Source organism: Periplaneta americana, chromosome 11, assembly GCF_040183065.1.
Source record: "Periplaneta americana isolate PAMFEO1 chromosome 11, P.americana_PAMFEO1_priV1, whole genome shotgun sequence".
NCBI classification, from domain to species: Eukaryota; Metazoa; Arthropoda; class Insecta; order Blattodea; family Blattidae; genus Periplaneta; species Periplaneta americana.
In genome coordinates, this window is record NC_091127.1 from 80,641,251 (window position 1) to 80,667,183 (window position 25,933).

The window sequence follows — 25,933 nt, forward strand, 5'->3', positions numbered from 1 at the left end:
CGTCTCACTTTCCTCACTATTCATAACAGTATACATTAAAAATAGTTATGAAAATCCTACTATACTTTCGAATTCTGACCAGAGGATGATCTTTAAAAATTTAATCTTAAATCTATACTTTGAAACTTTCTGAAATCAGGTATCGTTTTAAGAAGGTACATTTATAACTGTATTATATTATAAAATGGTAACATTTAAGGGTCTATCTAGATAATAATTCAGTTCAAAAGTGTGTGTGAGAAATATTGAAGCAAGAGAGTTAATGGCTTTATTGCCAAGAACCCAGCATTAGTTAACAACAAAACAGTTCAAATATTGAAGTTATATTATCAAAAGCAGGCTCACTTTAAATCCTTTAGGGGCATTTCGTTAAACATCCTAACCACTTCATATATAATAAAAATATATCTTTGGCAATATCGTCCAATAGAAGGTTTTAAATTTTTCTTAGGGGGAAAAAAAAAAAAAAAAAAAAAAAAAAAAAAAAAAAAAAAAAAAAGGGAAAAGAGAGGGGGGGATTTCTTCATCATTACAAAAATTAATAAATCTTTTTACCAGACCATTTCTTGGTAAGTAGTGCATAATCTCGATTACGAAACTATAAATAATCTGCACTTAACATTTGAAGAACACATTATGCCATCTTAACCTTCTCCAATCTTGAAAATAAATTCAAGATGATGGAAGAAGACACCTTGGTGTTAATTTCTTTTATCATAATAAGTGCAAAGAGTACAGCGTACATATAAGATACCAGTATATTAAGTTTCTTTCCTGTATGCTATATGAGTCCATTTAGAGGGAAAACAATGCCTTGGTTCATATGTAATATCTTATAACACCAAGAATGACAACCAGAACCCTTGAAATATACCAAGCATTTAATAAGCAATGATAAGTCCTGTAAATGTTCCGAATGTCAAAATTATTCACGTGTTCTGATAGAATTATGCGAGACATACCGCACTCCTAGTAGCAGCACTTAGCATTATTCGGGAACCAGTTGAGCATTGTATTATGGCTGTTATATTCCAGCTTACACCTATAACATAAGCAACGATCTGATACTACTATGGACACACAATTTACTCCAGTATAACTGGTTTCGCAAACACAGGTACACTGAACGAGTATTGAGGTGTCTTTTCATTCAACACCAGTTGATGATGCTTCCGAATATTGGCTGGTGATTCTCCAATGTGTTCAAACCAATGAAGCAAAATCTGTGCATCTGATGGACAAGTACGGACAAATGCCGGTTCAGAATATGCCGCATGAAGGTATCGCCACAATCCAGTCAAGCTAGGTGGAATCTCATAACCTGAAAAAGCACGAGTATTATTAGAAACTTCATAAATATACCAATATAAAAATGCTGAAAAGATAGACTGAACATTGTCAGGCATTGTTATTCTAATGTAAAATAGTAATCACAGTCTAATATGTACAGTCACGAAGCTCAATACGTAATAAATATGCATCCATAGATAGTTGCTAACCACTAGGATTGGTACTATTGCCTCATTATAGACATGCGAAATAGTACCTGCACAGTCTATTGTTCCTAGCACCCTCAAAACTCAAGCTTCGTGACTGTATATACTAGACTGTGATAGTAATAGTAGTATTACCCTTCTTACAATCTTCCTTGTTTCTATATACAAATCAATTCATAAGAAATACAATATCTTCTCTTGCAACTAGAATATATAATGAGACGGCATAGTAGATAAATATAGATTATGCAACATGCAAACAAATAAAGTGAAAGCCAAAACATCAAGTGTCTGAATGTAGTACAGGTAGCCGAGAGGGAAGGAGAGAAGAGAGGGGGGAAAGAGAGAGACACACACACACATCACCATACATGCCCACTTCTAACCCTGTAATTGTCTAATTATTATTTGTGTTATTATTTTGCTCCTATTTTTAGATTATTTTTGTCTTTGTTGGTTTGATTTGTAATTCCTTACTTTACTGGTTTTATTTCTTTCGAATTGGGTTTATTATTTTTTCTTTGTTGTACTAGCACTGTTATTTCTGCACCAAACTTGAATATTAAGGAAGAAATGACTGTACTTTCACACATACAATACATCAAAAGTATAATTACCGTATATAAATTAAGATCATGTCAAAAAATTGACAACTGAAATCAGGGTATTATAACAAAGGTAATGCAATATGCAAACTGAAGTGAATAAGTGTCATATTTATTTATTGTAAGTTTTTACAATATCTCTTCCTTGTCCATTTTAGGATTCTATAGTTTTTCTCCATTCTTCTCTATTCTCCCAACTTCCAATCCTCTTTCTCTAACTGTTATAATTACTGCTTTTGTCCATGTTAATTTTGGTCTTCCCCTCTTCATTTTTCCTTTGGAATCAATTCATACACCTTCTTTGGCAATCTATCTTCTGTCATCCTCTTCATATGAACAAACCATCTCAAATGGTACACAGACTACTCAACATACCAATGAACCAACAGGATTACAACGAAGAACTAAACACAATCAAATACATAGCACAAGAAAACGGATACAACCCCAACATAATAGACAACATAATACATAAGACAAAACAAAACCACAAAAAACAGAAGAATACAACACAAACACAAGAACACAAAAAATACATCACACTAACATACGAAAACAAAAACACACATAAAATTGCAACCTCATTCAAGACATTAAACTACAACATTGCATACAGAACAAATAACACTCTACAAAAACATCTCAACACACAAACAACAGAAACAAACAAATACTACCACACAGGCGTATACAAACTCAAATGTAACACCTGCAACAACTTCTACATAGCACAGACAGGCAGATCATTTCAAACACGTTACAAAGAACACATCACAGCCATAACAAAATTACAAAACACCACCACATATGCAGAAAACATCACAAATGCCAACCACACCTACAGAGACATCAACACAGACATGGAAATACTGCACATCCAACCAAAAAGCCAGAACCTCAACACACTAGAACAATATGAAATATACAGACACACGAAAACACACCCCAACGATATTCTCAACACACAACTCAATTTCAAAACACATACACTCTTTGACTCTACACTATGAAAGCACCCACACAGGAAACAAGAGGCGCCAAGACCAACAACGACCAGTTCTGAAGATGACCGAAAATAGGTCGAAACATGTAAACAAGGTACGTTAAAATTTAACACAAAGTTCTTATCATACATATTCCGAAGTGATACAGTGTTAAAAGTTGTGTAATCAAGATGTATACATCTCAAATGTTTTGCTTTTATAGATTCTACAAGTGATCCTTGCACTTTAATTTTTTCTTATACTTATTTAACCTTATGTAATCTATCGATCTCAATTATTTTCACTTATCTCCCATATTCCTGTTATTCCATCATTTTCTGTCATTTCATCTGTTTTTCTGTCAAAAATATTTAATAATATTGATAATACTTGATAACTAGTAATTTTAAACTATTATGTTGTGAATAATAATAATAATAATAATAATAATAATAATAATAATAATAATAATAATAATAATCTTTATATAACTGTCACCATGTTATACTTACTTTGCATATCAAATCTTATGTTTATTTAATGTTTCTTATAAGACATTTGATGTTTTCTCGTTCAATTTTCCTTCAATTATGACATTAAATGCTGTTTTGTAATAGCACACCTATACTGAATTTGCACTTGTGGACATGGATGCATACATATATTACTCAATTTTAGTAATTCTCCCAATTTGACTTATTTGTCATTTTCAGAGAAGGCTGTTCAGTAATCTTTATAAGAAACAACGAGTCAAAGTCAGGATAGGAGAAGAAATGTCAAAAGGAAGTGAAATAGGTAAAGGAGTACAGAGAGAATGCCCTTTATCACCTACCCTGTTCAGCATCTATTTGGAGGATTTAGTGAAGAACTATGTTCAGAACATGGGAGGGGTGATAGTAGAAGGAAGAAAAATGAAATGCATAAGAATTGCTGGTGATATGGCGTTGTTAGCAGAAGAGAAGGTGATACTAAGGGATATGCTACTGGAGCTAAATGACAGCTGTGAGCAATATAGGATGAAGATAAACGTAAGTAAGACGAAGACCATAGTCACTGGAAGAAAAATGAAGAAGGTAAACATGCGAATTCTAAATGAGGCAGTAGAGCAAGTGGACAGCTTCAAATACTTGGGGCGTACTATAAGCAGAGCTGCTCCCAGAAATGGTAAATGGTGACAAGCATGATCTTTTATCTTTTGCCATATTTTAAAATTTGGAAAGTGTGAAGGCGAATTTCTACTTAAATGGGCAATCCACAACTTTAATTTATTTTCAAATGCATTAACAACACTTGATAGGTTTGGAAGTAAATCCAGAAAAGACAAAGTATATGATTATGTCTCGTGACGACAATATTGCACGAAATGGAAATATAAAAATTGGAAATTTATCCTTTGAAGAGGTGGAAAAATTCAAATACCTGGGAGCAACAGTAATAAATATAAATTATACTCGGGAGGAAATTAAGCACAGAATAAATATGGGAAATGCCTGTTATTATTCGGTTGAGAAGCTTTCATCATCCAGTCTGCTGTCAAAAAATCTGAAAGTTAGAATTTATAAAACAGTTGTATTACCAGTTGTTCTTTATGGTTGAGAAACTTGAACTCTCACTTTGAGAGAGGAACATAGGTTAAGGGTGTTTGAGAATAAGGTGCTTAGGAAAATATTTGGGGCTAAGAGGGATGAAGTTACAGGAGAATGGAGAAAGTTACACAACACAGAACTGCACGCATTGTATTCTTCACCTGACATAATTAGGAACATTAAATCCAGACGTTTGAGATGGGCAGGGCATGTAGCACATATGGGCGAATCCAGAAATGCATATAGAGTGTTAATTGGAAGGCCGGAGGGAAGAAGACCTTTGGGGAGGCCGAGACGTAGATGGGAAGATAATATTAAAATGTATTTGAGGGAGGTGGGATATGATGATAGAGACTGGATTAATCTTGCTCAGGATAGGGACCAATGGCGGGCTTATGTGAGGGCAGCAATGAACCTCTGGGTTCCTCAAAAGACAGTAAGTAAGTATTAACAACACTTAATATAGCCGAAATATTACGATCTATTCCTTGCAATTCGAGATTTAACTCATTTAATTTTGAAGACAGATTAGAACTTCAGCTGTTGAAGTTTGTGATGCGAACTGACAAAGGGATACTCAATTATACACTTTTATGCCTGTTTAAGTTAGGATATATTACATAATGTGTTTTGTTTGTGCCATTTTTATTTTAATCTGTGTGTTCTTTTGGAGAGTGGATATAACTATAGGTGAGGGGGATGAAATCTACAAAGTAGGACTTGTTTTAGGTACAAAACATGTATGGTCAGAAGACCCGTGCATTGGATTTAAGAGAAAATTATGATAATATAACATCTGTATGTATAATATTACTCAATAAATCCATCTATCTGTCTAATTTTGAAGTGATATCTGCCAAGAAAGCTAAATCTATTAGCAATGATGTATCATCAAGTTCGTGATAATATTGCCCAGGAGATGATTTAAAAAAGTACAAATCTCATTTCGAAAAGTTCATGGTGATAACAGAGAACAACATACAGGTAGCATGTTATTTATTCGCTGTGAGCATCGGTCATGTAAAATATAACTTCATGTCCTAGTTCAACACGATGTAATGTTGATATAGTTGCATTGACACGAAGCTCAGGTGAATTGGTAGAAATTTTAAATTTGGATAGTGTAAATGCAAGATAAAAATACTGGTACTTTGTAACTATTGGGAGGCCAAAAGGAGGAATAAAAAAGAAAAACTTCAGTAATAATATGAGAAGGTTCAACTACAATGAGTTTTTTTTTTATTTACATACCCCCTTAAACTGCAATAGCTATTCAGAATTTTTTTTTATTTAATCGTTGTTTTAAACTACAGAAGTTGTACTGAGGTAATATGTTAGTCATTAAGTAATGACAGAATGAGGATGTCAGGAGAGAACTCAAGTAATTGTACAAATACATGCTCTATAGTCACTCTGTTCCTGCTACAAATGTAATAGAACCTGCCAAAGATTGAACTTCGGTTCCTTGGTAAGAGATATTAAAATAACTGAGTTATGGCTGTGTCCAGTATTTTGAACATGACAAGCTTGTTGAAATAATAAAGTAAACAAATGACGTAAATGAGGATGTGCTTTAAAGATGCACACACATGTGCATGAATCATTTCTTGTTTTGACTTTGTTTAAAGAATGAAGACATACACACTGTGACCCACATGTGTACGTGTTTATTTCTGTTGTAAAAGAGCCAGAGAACTGTTACAAATAAAACTAGTTAATGCGTCTTTGTAAATGAGAACTAGAATTATCACTGATGCATTTGCCTGAGGAGTCAAATGAATCCAGCTTGTGTACAAATAAAATAGGACATGGTGAATGTAATTCAGCCCGATTTTAAGAAAATACAACTGAGCTTATAAGCTGTTACAAATAAGTACAGTAAAACTTCTTTTATACATTTCGCACTTATGCATTTTTCACACTTATTAGTCCCCCACCCCCCGATGTCCCAGAAAAATTCCTACACTTTCTATGTTTATAGGTTGTATTTTAAACCTTAAGAAATACGAAACGTCATTAATATGTTCTATATTAATTTTTCTCGAAATTAAGTTTGCCGTGAAAATGTAAGAAAGCAAAAATACAGTATGTGTTCATTATTAAGATGTGACTCACTTTGAAATTCGTGAAAATTTGAAGTTGTCCATGCTCGACTCCAATAATTTTGTGTTCTTTAATGATGCTGTAAATACTTTACAAACGGTAAATATTTTGTAACACACCATGATGTAAGTGAACAAATTTTGGAACATTCATCACAATTTGAGGGCATGGTTAGAAGCAAGCAGTCCAAAATAACTGACTTTTTTTTTTTTTAATAATCACATGTTATTAAGAAGATCATATGGGAAGAATAAGGTAAGTCAATTTCGTAAAATTTTCTAGATTTGAGTTTGAAATGTAATACAGTAGCCATCTTTGACTTTAAGCAGCTAAGATTTCCTAAAAATAATCCTACAGTCTTCAAGAATTTATAAATATGAGTACTGTATTACGGACTCAAAGATTGAAGCTTTACTAAATTCACTTAACTCGTTTTTCCCATACAGTCTTCAAATTCTATTTCGGATGTTATTAAATGTAACTTCAGTTATACATTCTTTTTTCACTTGTGATGAGTCTTCTTCTTCTTCTCACTCCAATAAAAATGTTTAATAAAGTTTTACTGTACAAATGCGCACAAATGTGAAAGGTTGTTCTCTCTTTGACGTATTCTTGAATGGATTTTGCCCTGTTTTTGCACATCTTGATATAATACCTTTTGTAAAACGAGTGCTACAGGATGCAAACAAAGCTGTTGTCAGTGGTGATACTAGGATTTGCGAAGCCTTAGGCAAAGCTACATTCAAACTATCCCTTAGTATCGCCTTCTCTTCTGCTAACAACGCCATATCACCAGCAATTCTTATGCATTTCATTTTTCTTCCTCCTACTATCACCCCTCCCATGTTCTGAACATAGTACTTCACTAAATCCTCCAAGTAGATGCTGAACAGGGTAGGTGATAAAGGGCATCCTTACTGTACTCCTTTACCTATTTCACTTCCTTTTGACATTTCTTCTCCTATCCTGACTTTGACTCGTTTCATATAAAGATTACTGAACAGCCTCCTCTCTTTCAATCCATACCTATTTTCTTCAGGATCCCCATCAGTTTGTTCCAATCCACTCTGTTAAACGCCTTTTCTAGGTCCACAAATACTATATACACTTGTTCATTCTTCTTGAAGTATCTTTAGCCGATTGTTCGTAGTAGTCTAATAATAATAATTTATTTATTTAATCTGGCACAGCTAAGGCCAGTAGGCCTTCTCTTCCGCCCAGCCAAACTCTAATTCTAATAGAATACAATTGGTTACAATTAGTTAGTTTAATTGCATCCCTTGTACCTTTTCTTTTTCTGAAGCCAAACTGCTCTTCTTCCAACTTCCTTTCATCTTGTTAGAATATAAATGTCGATTCAGTACTCGCAGGAGAATCTTTGCTATCAGGTTGATAGTCCTGAACTCGTTACGTTTCTTGGCATTGCTTTTCTTCGGTTTTGGCAGCAACACTGTCTCTGTAAAATCTTCAGACCATTTATCTTCCTCATATATTTCGTTACATAATGACAGAATTTCCTTTTTGTCTTCATTCAAGCATTTCACTAATTCTATGGGGAGTCCATCAACTCCTGTTGCTTTCCCATTCTTCATTTCCTTAAGCACTAGTTCGACTTCATCTCTTAAAATAGAAAATCCTTTTTCGTCTTCTGATACGGCTGCTTCGTCTTCTACAGTTAACTCATCTGGACGATTCCCTGTCTCATATAATTAATTCTTCTACATATGATTATGATGGAAGATAAAATTGTTTCGAAATAATTCTAATTTTATTTCTATGTCAGGCCATGAACTTTTCAAACAGTCCTAGTATGTCCTAGTACAAGGAACAATAAATAAACACTGCATATAGTACCATACATTCCTGTGGGGTGCTAAGGAGCATAATTCGAATAATTCTGGATTAAGAAACTTTATCATGTATAGTCTCCTTGCTTCCAAATGGGACTTGGAATATATTTAGAATCATTTTATGAGCAACTGTAAAAAGATAAATATTAAGTATGAAGTTTATAAAGATGATGCTAGTTTTAACTTACATTCACTCACACTTGCACTCAAGGACGAATGACTAAAAGTATTTTGATAAAACCATCCTATTGAAATTATAAACTTCGTCCAGTACAATACATTACTGCAATAAAACAAACCTTTTATCCCAGCTGCAGCAACACGAACTTGATGGAGCTTCGGTAACACTTCACAATCAAGTAACGATGGTTTATGACCACACAAAAATACACTGTTGCCATTGTTGTCCCTAGCAACAGTATTTAAGTAGTGGTTCACACGCCGAAGCTCAGACTCCAAATGGCTTGCATCTTTTGACACATCACGGATATAGAAGCAGAACCGCGAGAAGAAATCCCTGTTAACAAATTATGAGTACCAAACGAACAATGTTCACGATTAAGTAACAAATTATAATGTATGTATAACTTCATAAAACTAGTGACATAAAAAGTTAGGCCTACAAGAAATTCTTTGAACGGGACATACAGTCTCACTTTTTCTTCCAGATCTTGGTAATGACATGAGAAATCTTAAGAATTCCTATATTTTTAATAAATTCTCATATCATATCTAAATATAACAACTGTTTTTATGAACATGACAAAACAAAGCCTTAAGTACAGCAGAACAATTAGCGGCAGTCTGACAGAAACTAAAGGTGATGCTGTTACTATTTTAAAAAATATAACTTCACCATTGGTTATCCCAAGCCCATTTGTGAAATGAGAAGGTTCAACTGTTATGTAAAAAGGATCAATTAACAAACACACCAAAATCTATACCCATGTTCATGCCAAAAGAGATGATAGTAAGGTACTTCCAGTTGAAGACTTAGTGGATAATGGTATACCCAAGTTAGAATGCAAGATAATGTGTCAAGAGCTGAATTGTATAGGTTAGCGGACATTGTACCATGACAATTTCTCGACATATGAAGCAAAACCTTCATTGTAACTAGCCTTCTATCTATAATGAGGCCCTGTGAATGGTGTCCTTATTTTCTCCAACATTCGTGAGACAGGAATGGAGCAGAAAATAACATTAATGAACACTTATAAGGGAGTTACTCTCCTAGCTTCACATCATAATCACAATACACGTTCACAGCACAAAACTGTTGCTATCAATACCACGTCATCAGACATCTCTGTACTCAAGTTTTTTCTCAATAGCCATGGCATGCTCATGGAATTCGCTGCCACTGGAAATCAGGGGTAGTCTTAGTCCTGAGTCGTTTAAAATTAGGTTGTTTAGAAATATTTTAAATGCACAGAATTAGTTTTTTAGGTATAATTTATTATTATTATTATTATTATTATTATTACACAACACAGAACTGCACGCATTGTATTCTTCACCTGACATAATTAGGAACATTAAATCCAGACGTTTGAGATGGGCAGGGCATGTAGCATGTATGGGAGAATCCAGAAATGCATATAGAGTGTTAGTTGGGAGGCCAGAGGAAAAAAGACCTTTGGGGAGGCCGAGATGTAGATGGGGAGATAATATTAAAATGGATCTGAGGGAGGTGGGATATGATGATAGAGACTGGATTAATCTTGCTCAGGATAGGGGGCTTATGTGAGGGCGGCAATGAACCCCCGGGTTCCTTAAAAGCCAGTAAGTATTATTATTATTATTATTATTATTATTATTATTATTATTATTATTATTATCATTATTATTATTTTAAACAATCATTACTTTGCTTTTTCAATTAACACTAATATCTAGGTAACTGTCATTGTCTCAATGTAACCCATGCTGATTATACTAATTGTACTATTCCTTTAATTGTGTGATTATATTTATATGTAGTATTAATTCCTTTTTTTTTTAGTTAATACTTGTATACTAGAATGTATTTTCCTGTTTGTGATTATATTCATATAATCTCTCTTTTTTTTACTTATTTATTATTATTATTATTATTATTATTATTATTATATTTATTATTAGGGTTGCAAGGGGTAGTGATGTGTCTCACATAACCTCTCCTATTCATTTCCCACCCTCACCTTCTCGTGGTGCAACCTGTTTTTACGAACGAGGCTCTGGGGACTGAGTCATGGTGGTATAACAATTCCACCTAATACTGAGGAAATGCAGTATTGAAGCAGGTCCAGATACTTAAAGATGGCAATCCCATCACTGAACTTACCACCTCCTTGCTAGCAACTAGTTGGTGGGACATTCTATTGCTTTCAAGCCTGATAAAAGGAAAAGTCAGACGGATCATTTTGATGATGACTTACGAATGAATAAGGCTAATGAATGGAAAAAAAATTTTTTTATTAAATTTGCTACATGGAACGTTCAGGGAATTGCCTATAAAGAAGAACAATTAGACGACATTTTGGCAAAGAAAGGAATACATATTGCGGCTGTTTCTGAAACAAAGAAAAAATTAAAAGGAACAAAAGAAACCCAAAATTATATTCAGTTTTATTCTGGAGTACCTTCAGAAGTAAGAGCACGAGCTGGGATTATGTTAATGACACATAAACGCTTTAGACCCAATATCTTTGATTATAAATTTTGGAATGAACGTCTCATTCAAATTAGGATGGGGGAGAGGATATATTTCCATTATTGGAGTTTATGCACCAGCAGAGGGAAAGGAAGAGGAAAATGATAAATTTTACAATGAATTACAATTTATTTTAAATAAAATAAGTCAAAATTATTATATTATTTTATAGGAGATTTTAATGTAAAAGTTGGAAATTATAAAGTGGAACAATCCATAGGAACTTTCGGAGAACAGACATGCAATAATAATGAAGTAAGATTAATAGATTTTCTTATTTATAACAAACTGAAAGCTATGAATACATTTTTCGGTCATAAAGATAGTTACAAGTTTACATGGGAGGCCAGATGTTCGAAATCAATAAGGGCCATATTCATAGACATTCTTAGCGCAGGCTTCCGGTGGATGATCAGCGAACTAACGTTTTTCGTATTCATAAACCAGTGTTAGCGATATGATATAATATGAATCCTGTACAAGTAATCACTCGATAGCAGGGCTAGTTTAGCATGCTTGTAGCACAGGCTAGCGAAATGTCTATGCATAGCACACTAATAGATTATGTGATTTGTAATACAAAATTAGCCAACCTTACATTAGATACAAGAGTTTTTAGAGATCCAGAAATTGAATCTGACAATTATTTATTAGTTTTCCCAGTAAGATTGAAACCACGTTGGTATAAAAAAAACCAGAAGACAAACCAGAATGAAGAATTTTCATTTAAAGTTAATTTACGTCAAGACACTAGTATAAAATGGCTATATCAAAGACGATTAGATAATTTGGTAAAAACAACACTTTAAGCTCTGATGTAGAAGAGGAATGAAAATATATCAAAATAATTTTAATACAAGCAGCTAACGAAAGTCTTGGCAAAAAACGAAAATGGCATCGGACAAAAGGTTTACGAAATTTTATGATGAAATTAGAAAAATTATAAAAGAAAAACAGACAGCATATTTAAAATGTATTAGTACAAAGAAAGAGGTAGATAAAATAGAATACCACAAGAGCCATTGCCAAACGTGAAGTCCGAAAGTACCACATAAAAAAAGTTGGGAATAATTTGTATCCTTTTTAGAAAATGATGTCACAAGACTCCAACCCTCAATATATAAAATTTTGAAAAATTTAAATAGTGAAAACAAAGATAATGCCAGATTAAATATAATCCCCCATGATAAATGGAGTAATTACTATCAAAATTTATGGACAAACAACTGTCCCTCCATTCAGATACAAGAGTTAGATGATTTGCAAAGAGACTCCATTTCTTTAGAAGAACTTCAAATGGTTTTGAAAAATATAAAGAGTAACAAAGCACCTGGTGAAGATGGTATACCTGCTGACCTATTCAAACATTCCAGTCAGTCATTTCTCATAAGATTTTTAAATCTGTTAAATATCATATGGCAAGGAGAAAATCCACCTCAAGATTGATCAAAATCATTAGTTATTCCAGTATTTAAGAAAGAAGATAGGACCAACTGTGACAATTACAGAGGGATCAGTTTGTTAAATTCTGGTTATAAAATTTATTAAGAATAAATTATGTAAATATTATGAAGAATATTTAGTGAAGAACAAAATGGCTTCAGGAAGGGCAAATCATGCTGTGATGGATATTTTACAATGCAAATTTTGATTGAGAAGCATCGAGAATTTAATATAGAAACACATTTGGCATTTATTGATTTTATAAAAGCATTTGATAAAGTGAAGAGAAGTTTGTTATTCGAAATTTTGACAAAGGATCAGATTCCAAAGCAGATCATATATAATATTTATAACCTTTATAAATCAAACCTTATTGCAGTAAAAATAAAATAAAAAAATAACCCATTGGACGGAAATAAACTCAGGAGTCAGACAAGGCTGTGGTCTCTCTCCTTTGCTTTTTAATGTTTATATGAATGCCATTATGAAAGATTTTAGAGAAACAAAACACGGATATATCACTATCAACAGAAATTTAAAATTAGATGTAATAATGTTTGCAGATGATCTTGTTTTACTAACAACATCTGAAGATGATTTGCAATGGTCAGTGCATAATTTAAATTTAATAGCTCAAAAATATCCAATGGAAATATTCATTAACAAAACAAAAATAATGGCCTTTTGTGGTAAATACCCAATACCAAGCAAAATTTGTTTAAGTAACACAATTTTGGAAAGAGTTAATGAGTTTAATTATTTAGGATATGAATTTTCTTTTGTTGAAAATTTGGATTTATCAGAGAAAATTGTAAAATTCAACAAATCAATGGGCATCATTAATAGAGTTTTAAAATCTTCATTAGAACAAAAATCAACTCGTGCTCGTCTTTATCAAATAATAGCTCGACCAGTCTTATGTTATGGGAGTGAAGCGTGGACTATAAGGACAAAAGATGAAAGCAGACTAACAGCTTGCGAGATAAGATTCATGCACCGAACAGCTGGCTACACTAAATGGGATCGAAAGAAAAATGAAGACATCCTTCAAGAACTTAATGTGTCTTCAATACTGGACTATATCTCCAGATGTCATTTAAACTGGAAGGAACACATCTCAAGAATGGTTTCATCCAGGATCCCTAAGGGTACGTACATGTTGGAGCGATGATAAACGATAAAAGAATCAGCGATGCTATATCAGAGAGAATTTAAGCATGCATTGTTATTGAGGTGTGCATATTGGAGTAACAATAAAAGCGAAGATACACGATAAAAGCGACGAAAAAGAAAAGTTCCATTTTCTTCGCTCTTGTCGTTCATATGATCTCTGATTAAGATAATATTAATCTGTATAATTACCTGTGGTTATCAATATATCCGAATATTAATCGATTTATTATAAATTTGGCATATTAAATTAATTATTAAACCTAGAGGACATCGTCGACCAGGAAGACCTTTAAGAAGACTGCTAGATGGGGCCGAAACAGGTCTACAGAGGCCTAATTCGTGAAGGATGATGATGATGATGAAATTAATTATTGTAGATATTGGCAAATTGATCAGTTGTGTATTTATTCGTCATATGTTATGTGATCACAAGAACCAATCACAACACAACGAATTTATACTATCTTTGGGATGAGAAACGGGTTTAATTTTATACGTATTTAAGTTATATTAACCTTGAACTTAGCAGCTGATATTTCCTATTTATCGTCTTTCATTAAGTGGATGCATACAATATCTTCTACTGATAAATCAAAATGTTCGCTTCCAGCATCCTCGTTGCTCCGATATGAACACTTGATTCTTTGATAATACCAAAGCATCGCTAGATCGTTTCTTTCATCGTTTATCGTTGCTCCAACGTGCACGTACCCTAAGGCAATAATGAAGTATTGTTCAAATGGGAAACGGTCACTCGGTCGACCTATGAAAAGAGGGCAAGAAAATCGCTTTTTCAGGCCGTAACAGTTCTTTTGGAACTAGTGCTTGACAGGATGATGATGATGATGATGATGATGATATTTTTATTATCATTATTATTATTATTATTATTATTTTTTTTTTTTAAGTTAATACTTGTATGCATTTTTCTGTATGTGCTTTGATCCTGGTTGAGTGAAAGAGAAGGCCTTCACTTTGCCAGGGAAAATAAACTATTATTGTTATTATTATTTTAGCTCCTGGATCCATAAAGAAACCACACTGAAGGAGTACTGACACAGGCAGCTGGCAGTTCCAGCAAACCTGTGTCAATTGATATCAATCAAGCTTATGTCATCAAACATACATGGAATGCAATTAACAAACCTAGTATGTCAAGTGCAGCTGAAAGAAAGCTACCATGCAACCAGGAACCTGGAAATGTAACCTACCTTCAGTAAGTTCAAAAGAGAGAGACTCCGATTAAAATCTGCAACTCTTCCTGCAGGTCAAGTTAGAGCACATAAGAGGCACAGGATAGTAACAGACCAAGTACTTATATGGATGGTCTTGCCTCCTTAAGACAGAGAAGTCAATCAAACAAGAGGTTTGCAATGCAAGATGTACAGTATCTAATATTCAGCTGCTTATACTAAAGGGAACTGATAGGGCCACTTAAACTAGACAACCATTGTTATTCATAAGAATTTCAGTCTGCTGGGCAGTATCATGATTTATGTAGGCCTATGTAATGACCAGCAATCAAGCCAGTGGTTGATAAGTAAACTAAACAGACACAAACTAGGTGAATGTACACTGAAGGAACCAAAGTTTTTTTAGTGTGCAGTCATACACAATTTGTGCAGTAATAAAAGGTAAAAGACAACAACAGATACAAAGTGAAAGCAATAGCCTTGTATGCATGGAAATTTGCATTGTATACGTTACACACAGTTACAATATAAACAGAAAAGTACAAGTAATGTAAACAATTGTAGCATAATTATCAAAATTGATACTGTATAAGAAATTAACTCGTAACGACCAATAGTATCTTAGAATGTCTTTTTCTTGGTTTTTGTGCCATTATCCTCCGTGGGCTGTCTCCTTGACGTTTCTTGGCATGGCTGAATATGCCAGTGAAGTAGGCCTACTCTTGTTGTGATAGCTTTGCACGATCGCAGGTATGTCGTTCCAGAGCCAGAACAGTACTGCTTCCCGACGATTCCATTCAGCCAGAGATGGCATGTTATATTGAACAAAGAAATAAAGGTTTTCGGTTTCAGTACTCATTCTGGCATGTTCCGTGTTCTTCAAGCTCACAAGCCACTCCGTATCAGCACTGCGAGGCTTAGCCACAAAGATTTGAGCAAAAGAATTGCTAGATTTTTGTAATTCGCTGAAGAGGCAGAATATTTTGCTTTTTTCTGCAAGTGTTTTGCCACAAAGAATGTGTATATTTGGAAAATCCTTAAGATCTTGATACTCAAGGTCTATTTCTGATAGATAGAGATCACTGCCAATGGTATTAAATACAGTCTGTATATCTGCATCCTTGAACAGATCGCAAAATGGCTTCACAATGTCAATCATCCTTTCATCTAGATTGAAACAGTCGCTTAAGAAATTTCTGAGTATCAGTAACATAGAGATTGTGTCCCTTACTTCTTTTTGGTCGCAATTATCTGGAGCTGCAACCAGATCTGGAATTCAGATAACATCCTACAACTGTCTCAAACCATATGGGAGTACAATAATGCTTTCTGCGAGTGTCGATGTTCAACCTTCAAAGATGATATTTTTTACTTCACGAATTCAGTTAATTTAGCCATAGTCAACAACATTGGTAGAATTTGACTGGAGTGCTTTCTGATATCTGCTGAAGACGGACAGTATTTCAGTAAAAAATTTAGAGAATCTCAAGTTATTCTCCGCGCAGAGAAAATTCAGGTGACCATAGCAAGAGTTATTGGCACAGTTTTTTGTGAAGTACAAAACTAAAGCCTGCCTCCACCATTGCATACGTAAATTTAGTCCAGCGAACCTCGAAAATTTCAGGAAGTGTGACTAAATCAACATTACTTTCCTTAGCTATCATGCACAGTTCCCTGATTCTGAGTCCAGACACGTGGAAAAACCTGCAAATTGAAAACAGGTTCTGAAGCATGATATTCAGTTCTAAAATTGTATGCAGACACTTCTCCATGCTAGATTTGACCTGTGTATGCAGCACCATATTTTCAGAAGGGATGGAGCCGGTGGAGGCATACTGTCTTGCGCATTTGTCAGACTGCTTGATCTTGCTAATTCTTTCAGTAGGGACCACAGTCCTGCCTTTTCACCTGTATTTGAGGACACTCCATCTGTGACGATCAATTGTTGCCTTCTCTCTTACAACACTCTTCATTCCGCTACTCATTGTGGACAACACCCCCTTCACTCCCCACATCGAAGGCTCCTGTGCCCCTAAGAATATCTCTTCCTCTTTACCGGCTGTATCAGCTATCATCCGTGAGTTCAACAACAACAACAATACTAACAATAGTAATATAGTACCTAACAATAATATAATAATTTCATTCTGGTAATTTTGGTGCCAATTTGTGCAGTAATAAAAATTGCTTAAGAAAACTCTGGAAGGAACTTGATGCCAAAGATCTACCCAAGCCAGTGAAGGTTATCTTTCGAACTCAATATAATTGAACCTAAGAGGTGAAGAAGTTTCTAAGCAGTATGTATACACTCAACCAGAACTAAATGTAGATATGTGGAAGATATTAGAAGAGATGATCAAGGAACCTGAAGAACAAAGGCTCATCTTCCTCATTAACCAGGAACCTAAGAGGAAACTCAGGGAAAACTGGATGCAAAGCCTTTCCTGCAAAAGATCTGGAGACTTTAGCTGTTCAAAGAAAAAGAAAACCACAAAGATTACAATAAAAACAAAGAAAAGGAGAAAAAAAGTGAAAAAGAGCGAGGATGAAAGACTGAGTGTGACTGCTCCTGGACCTTAATTGCGAGATTCTTGTGATTCATCTAGTACAGCCCAAAGGAATCGCTTCCTTGGGCTCATGAAGATGTATTCAACACTGAAGAAAAGGGGAATACGGATATCGAACTCCTTCTTTAAGAGCACACCATCATGGCCAAGGGGAGTGTCAGAGGTCTTGAGAACAACACTTGGGGTACATTAATTTATAATGATCCCAGTGGTAGTGTAACAACTTGTACATTGGTCAAAGCAAGTTAAAGTTATTCCAGAGACACCACTCTTGATAAAGGTGTTCTCTGAGTAGAGAGAGAAAACTAGGGAACTTTTAGTTATCATGTCTTATCCCCCTTATGAAGCTGATTACTTACCTAGTCAGCACATAACAGAAGTCATCACTCATCAGTGAAAGTACTGGTGATCATGTTGGTATGTACTGTCAATGCTCATTACAATATTTTATGGAGTAGGAACTTTTGTGTGAGTAATAACTTATATGTTTTAAATTAGAGAAATTAACCTACCTTCCTTACTAAGGTACGGGTAAGTCATTTAAGGTATGGAGTCATTAACCCAGATAAGACTGACATCCTATATATAGGACACCAGACATTTTATTTTTTTTAACGTTGTTGTGTAAGATTTTCATAGTTGGCAACCATGATGCCATTATCCTTAGGTGTTATAAATTGCCTCCAATTTTTGTTCTTATGTTCAGTCTGTCATAGTCACTGTTGTGAACATATTTGTGTTGTTCTCGAAGTCGGTATATATCACATGCTATAGGTATAATGCTTTTGATATTGATAGGGCATACTCGTATGATGTACTTCGTATATAATAATTCATAATTAGATTCAATTTTTGATTTAGGGTTATGTCATATTATGGTAAAGTTAGGTGTACTACATGTAGTATGTCAGTCATAAGAGGGAGCATTTCGTGAGACTGATAGTACTCATTTTATTATAGGAGGTTTTCACTAAATGAAGCTTTAAAAGTGATTCAGAACGACCAAGTTGGTACACCTAAGTGCAATGACATTTCCATCACCATTTTACCACCAACAAATGCGTGTGGTAACATAATGGATGAGGATTCTGTTGATGAAAAGAACCCTACAATTGACAATATGCCTGGTAGTCAGTTGCGAGCTGACAAGCAAACATTCTGATGGGGGCAGATAAGAGAGTTAATTTTTTTTTCTTCCACCATGTAATGTCAAAAAAAGTGCTTATACAAATTTTGGCCACTCGACCGCAATTACGAGGTCGTCCAGAAAGTGACTTTCCCTGGGGTCGTTTACATAAGAAAAGCACAACTGCATGAAAAGATTTATTGAAACAGATACAGCAATTGTTGCGTTATTTGTCAACATGTCCCCCACTGGAATTGAAAAATTTGTCATACCACGGGATCAATTTTTGTATCCTTGTGTCGTAGAAGTCAGCTGCCTGAGATCGGAACCAGCGTTTGACAGCCATCTGCACCTCTCTGTCATTCCCGTGATATGACATATGTCTCAGTTCCAGTGGGGAATATGTTGAAAAGTAGCTGAACAATTGCTGTGTTTGTTCCAATAAATGTTTCCAATGAAATTGTGTTTTCTTTCTGTTAATAGCCCCTAGCGAACTTATTTTTTACGGCCCTCGTAATTGCGGTCAAGTGGCCAAAATTTGTATAAGCACTTGTTTTGACATTTCTAACATAGTGAAAGAAAAAAAATTAACTTTTTTATCTGCCCTCATCAACATGTTTGCTTGTGAGACGCAAGTAACCCTCAACATACAAGGAGAGGAAATGGATGATTGTGATAGCGAAAGTCATAATGGTGGTGATGAATATAGTAAAGGCGATGGTGAGAATTGCAGTAGAAATACTAGTGGTTCAGCAACCGATATACAGATGAAGAGAAAGAATAATACATTTCAATTGGGAAGAAAGTGGCATACAGCAGGGAAATACTAATATTTTGCCCACTAAACTCGGGGCCTCAACAAACTTTTCTCCATCGCAATTATTCTTTCAATTATTTGATGATGATATTATTGATAAGCTGGTTAAATTTACTAACCAATATTCAGTACAGAAGAATTTCATTGGTGATGTTCCCAATAGTGAAATGAAAATATTTATCTCAATACTGCTACTTAGTGGATAAATAGATCTACCTAGGCGCCAAATGTATTGGGAAAATAGCTTGGATACCCATAACCCACTAGTTGTGAATGCAGTGTCTTGCGATAGATTCAAATTTATAACAGCTAATTTCCACGCATACAATAATGATGAAATTGATGCAGCTGATAAATTTGCTAAGGTACGGCTCTTATTTGATCATCTGAACAAACAATTTCAGGAATATGCTCCCCATGAGGAAAATCATTCTGTAGATGAAGCAATGGTACCTTATTTCGGGAAAAATAGATGCAAACAATTTATCTGGGAAAAGCCTACAAGGTAGTATGGCTATAAAACATGGACAGGAGCTATTAAAAATTGATACATATTGTGGATAGATCCATACCAAGGAGCTGCAACTAGTGTCTCAGGAGAGAACATGAATCTGGGTTTGGATGCTAGTGTGATTCTTCAATATGCAGATATAGTGATAAATCTGGGTGCATTACCCTATCACTTATTCTTTGATAATCTTTCCACTTCAGTACCACTGCTTTCAGATACGCAGAAGGGGCATATAGGGTATGGGAACAATTAGAGAAATGCGTACATCAAAGTGTTCTTTGCAGGAATCAAAGAAATGACGAAAACAGCACGTGGAACATATGAGTAGGGCCTATAAAGTAGAAAAGAATGAGAACATTGTTGTCGCAAAATAGAATGATAACAACATTGTAACTATTGCTTCCAGTTCAATTTCCGTGAACCCAGTGCACACAGTTTCAAGATATTCTATAAATTTGAAGAAGAAAATATCAGTGAAACAGCCCAATCTCCAGTACAACAAAAACATGATTTTCATATTAAGTCACATTTTGCATTTATTTATATGTTGGTTCTAAATAAAGTAGTGACAACACTGTTGGGAATGGGTCAAACGGATTCGCATGTGATATGAGACAACTGATGATTATAGTTGGATATACTGTCGAAGTATTGAATGATAAAACTGGTTGCTATGACAACAGCCGTTGTTATTGTGTATGATTAAATGTAGAGCACTATTTTTAAGTACTCTAAAGCATGTTTACTAAACTTACACAATGATCGTAGCCAGTTGAGAGGAGATAGTAAGATGGGTGATCCACAGCCAATCCAGCATTGTAGAAACACCTCATAGAGGTACTCACGAACGGAAATGGCATAATGGGTCCCCCATCTTACCAGCTTCTGTCGACTGGCCACCTTGCTGCCCTGACCTCACAACCTGTGACAATACATTGTGGGCTTTCAAGAGTGTTGTACAGGAATGGTATGGACACCATTGATGAATTGAAGGATGCTGTGTAACGTGCTTTCCAACATATTACACAAGCAATTCTGGGGCGAATGTCACTCTGAACCTGGCAACGCATTATTTTGTGTGAGGAGAATGATGGAGGACATACTGGCCCTTTGGACACTTAGGACACACAGTTAGTGTAAAGTGGCTATATGTCTGCATTATGACTGGAATTATATAAATAGTGCGTATATTTGACATATTTATAGGGGGTAACGGGACTTTGTACCCACCCAGTAGTATTTGTATTGTCTAGTTAAACACAACACTCATCATCATTTATTTCGTTTATGCTAGTCTTTATATTTCAATTGTTTCATTACTGCATTTCTACAACCTTTTCATATTTATAGTAATGTACAATGGTCCCCTGCCCCTCAAAAAATGGCCAGCTGGAATTTTCAAAGTCTCTGAAAAGCAGATTTGTGCATGTGCGGGAAGGTCTGAGCAGCATTCACAAGAGAACATGTTTCTAAATGGATTATGCCTTCATAGTTTCAATCTAGATATGCACTAATAAAGGGCCTATCGTTATTCCTTTCCAACATTCTGTATTGTAACAATGCTGAAAATGGTTTAAAATATCAATAAACTGCCCACTATAGTAAGTTTGAAATGCTCCCTGTAGTAGATACATTTACTTCAGTGAGTGTCTGCAAGCCTACAAAGTGGCTCAGAGTAGAGCATTGGCTTTATAATCTTTCTTCTATGAGTTTTAATGCTAAAAAATAGAATGAATGAAATTGAAATTATTCAAGCCTGCTTCACAGGGAGCTTCTACGTGAAAGCCAGATTTGCATAATAAAGGGCGATTCAGAAAGATGGGAACACTTTTAATTTGCTATATTTCCTGAACTATGTGTTGTATTTTAATTCTGTCGAGTATATTTGAAAGAGGAAGGTGTAAAGTTTCGAATACTACCACTAGAGTGCCCCACCGCACTGTACCATCAGCTGTTTCGAATACGCTGCACTGTACAGTACCACGTCAGTTGTAATCGAGATGGCTACTATGGAACATAAGATTTTTTACGTTCGTGAATTCAGTAGAAGCGAGTCTGTGACTGCTGTGCAGCGTGCAATTCGGCGTAAGTTTAATGTTACATCTCCAACGAGGGAGAGCATTTATCATTGGAATAAACAATTCGACGAAACTGGCTCTTTGAATAAAGGTAAAAGCCCAGGTAGACCGCGTGTATCGGAGGAGAACGTGGACCGCATTCGAGCGACATTTGAATGTAGCCCAATGAAATCAACTCGTAGAGAGAGTAGGGAACTTGGGCTACCGCAAACAATTGTCTGGCGTGTACTGAGGCGCCGTTTAGTGTACAAACCATAACACCTACAACTGCTACAGGCTCTTTGCGCAAACGATAAGGTACGGCGTGTAGAATTTTGTAATGCTATGCTCCGAAACATGGAAGAAGACGATTCGTTTCTGTCTCGTGTAATTTTTAATGATGAAGCTACGTTTCACATAAATGGGAAAGTCAACCGGCATAACGTTCGGATATGGGGGCTACAAAATCCCCATGTGACACTGGAACATGAGCGGGACACACCTAAATTGAATGTGTTTTGCACTGTTTCGTTGAAAAAGGTTTATGGACCTTTCTTTTTTGACGAAAATACGGTTACTGGAGTAACATACCTTAGAATGCTGCAAAACTGGCTTGCTCCTCAAATGAATGAAGATTAAGGAGATTACATCTTCCAGCAGGACGGAGCTCCGCCCCATTGGCACCTGAATGTTCGACGTTTTCTGAATGAATCTCTACCTCAACGATGGATAGGCCGCATGGGAAATGCAGATTTGGCACTTCAGTTCTGGCCACCGAGGTTCCCCGACCTGACAGTCTGTGACTTTTTCTTGTGGGGGTACGCAAAAGATGCAGTTTACATACCACCTCTTCCCATGAATTTGAATGAGCTAAGAAACCGTCTCACAGCTGCGGTGAACTCAGTGACGCAAGACATTCTGCAACAAGTGTGGGACGAATTCAGCTACCGTCTAGATGTTGTCCGTGCAGCTGGAGGCGGGCATGTAGAACATCTTTAAACTTCCATGTATGTACAATCAAATGGCTTTTAAGGAACCCGAAGGTTCATTGCCGCCCTCACATAAGTCCGCCAGCGGTCCCTATCCTGTGCAAGATTAATCCAGTCTCTATCATCATACCCCACCTCCCTCAAATCCATTTTAATATTATCCTCCCATCTACGTCTCGGCCTCCCTAAAGGTCTTTTTCCCTCCGGTCTCCCAACTAACACTCTATATGCATTTCTGGATTCGCCCATACATGCTACATGCCCTGCCCATCTCAAACGTCTGGATTTAATGTTCCTAATTATGTCAGGTGAAGAATACAATGCGTGTAGTTCTGTGTTGTGTAACTTTCTCCATTCTCCTGTAACTTCATCCCGCTTAGCCCCAAATATTTTCCTAAGCACCTTATTCTCAAATACCCTTAACCTATGTTCCTCTCTCAGAGTGAGAGTCCAAGTTTCACAGCCATATGTAATTTACAGAATTAAAATACAACACATAGTTCAGGAAATATAGCAAATTAAAACTGTTTCCATCTTTCTGAATCGCCCTGTATATTTGTTATTGCAGGTACATTAACAGAAAGCCACAATTTAAGTCACATAGAATTGTGTGCACTCAAAGTTGGGTTCTGGCGTCTTGTCAGCCCATTTGAGTTGTGTGGATATAAAGGGAAAAATTGTGACAGTGTAGTATAAGTTCCTGGGGTAGCTCAGTCGGTAGAGCATTCGTGCACTAAGTGAAGGGTCCCGGGATTGATACCCGGCCCCGGAACAATTTTTCCCTTGAAATTATTTAAGCCTGCTTCACAGGGAGCATCTACCTGAAAGCCAGATTTGGGTAAGAATTAAATAATTGTGTCACGACACAGATTCGAACTCATGGTAAAAAGATTATAGAGCCAAAGTTCTACTCTGGGCCACTCTGTTGGCTTAATTTAATACTGAAAGTTTCTTTTCCTTACCATAATACTAATTTCATATTATTTCTTTTTAATTTAGCCTAAGTAGATTAATTCAAAAAGAAAATTTTCTAAAAATATTAAAAGTAGGCCTAAGACATACTGGACATTATGAAATGCTCTTATTAGTCTTGGTAAAATTGGCAACACATTAAGATATTAAAATGTGTATGTGTGTATCCAATGCCTACCCACTTCATTTGCGTGATTCGGGTTCCGCATATTGCAGATAGATGGCAGGACTGTGACTCATTTTCAAGTTGCACACCACTTTGGCAGGCCACACTGTGCATAATGTATATCTATGGTGAGTTACATTATCATGTACTAGAGTGAGTGTTCGTGTAAGTGTAGTACAGTATAGGAAATGGGTGAAGAAGATGATGAATATAAGGACGGGAGAAGATGAAACCCAGTGCTGGCACATAGCGTACTCCTGTCAAATGTACCAATGGGCCTGCCAGGCTTAACGTCCCTGTCCAATGGACGGATCACTATCGACAGTGACATAGCTATGCCTTTTCTTCATATGCACTGCGGAGAGATTTGGGATTTAATTCAGGCATATTGGTGCACAATCTAGCTATTAGAAATTGTGCACCGACACCTCTTCTGGTCCCAAGGTAGAAATTTTACATAAAAATTTCTGACGCTGACAGGAATCGAACCTAGGCTGGCTAGTCTGGATGCAGACGCGCTACCACAGAGCTAACTCGGCGGATATTAAAATATTATTACTTTTGAATTGTCCCGACTGTAATGATGAAATGGTCGTTTACAGGTGGATCCAGGATGAAAGACAGTGGCTCTGGAACTGTAGTTAATGGTGTGAGTCCAAGAATGAAAACTAGTTTGTCTTGAAAAACATAAGACTGCATGAGGCATCATAAACCTGCAGACAAAGAAATCTACTATATTTAGGGAGAAACCAACTAAGATGTATTGTTAATCTTCTTACAGAGCTGCATACTGAAAGGACACCTCCACAAGATTGGTATTTTAGAAGATAAATCCTGTATATAATATTAACTCTTATGATGAAACAGCATCACCTAGATTACTGTGAGACTATGAAGTCCTACCTAAGGCCATATATCGGAAGGCCAACTTGAATCTAGCAGTTCCCACTCTAAGTGATTTATATGAAATCCTAATCAGACAACAAGTTTCCCTCATTGAAACACAGGGCTGGGCTATTGGGGAATAGTTTGGGGACAGAGTAATAGTTATGAAATGACGTCACGTGAAAGGTTGTGATCAATCTCTTTCAATACAATCTAATCTAATTCAAAGAATATGAAATGTACATGCACATTAATAGGCTATCTACTGAATAATGTTGTAACTTAATTTTTAGCTTACCTTGTAGCCAACTCTGCTTCTGGATCTTCTTGTTGTAAAAGTCCTCCAGGAAAACGAGTTTCCAAAAGAGTAACTATATCATCCGCAACATCAACAGGATCATCTTCTGAACCCAAATATAAAGCTGGAACTCTTAATCTCAAACCTAAACGGCGGAAAGTTTCTGGTGGTCTTGAGACATTCACAGGAATAGTCTTGAACTGAGGCAATACATTCGCTGCAACTTTCAATTCTGCTATCATTAGAACACGCTGACTCTGAGGGCAAGCCCCTAAAATTTTTTCGTCTTTGCCAGCTTTTACAAACAAAGTTATATCTTTATTTGTGTGCATTTTTAAAAAAAGGTTTATGAAATATTCTACGCTTGATGATTTGGAATGTTTTTATCTCGCAGTACGACTTTTATTAAGCATCTTCC

At 35.6% G+C, this 25,933-nt stretch overlaps 2 protein-coding genes across 3 annotated transcripts in view; both read right to left on the reverse strand.

Moving 5' to 3' along the window:
• Positions 1 to 25,933, reverse strand: part of LOC138709137 (transcription initiation factor TFIID subunit 10-like) — a 65,574-nt gene that overhangs the window by 39,175 nt on the left and 466 nt on the right. The gene's annotated exons all lie outside the window — the stretch shown is intronic.
• On the reverse strand, positions 484 to 25,933 carry LOC138709136 (chloride intracellular channel protein 4-like). The gene is made up of 3 exons (XM_069839672.1): positions 25,516 to 25,933; positions 8,923 to 9,140; positions 484 to 1,321 (listed from the first exon to the last, which is right to left on the reverse strand). Exons 1-3 carry the CDS (start codon positions 25,845 to 25,847, stop codon positions 1,086 to 1,088), a joined length of 786 nt encoding a protein of 261 aa, XP_069695773.1. The 5' UTR covers positions 25,848 to 25,933; the 3' UTR covers positions 484 to 1,085.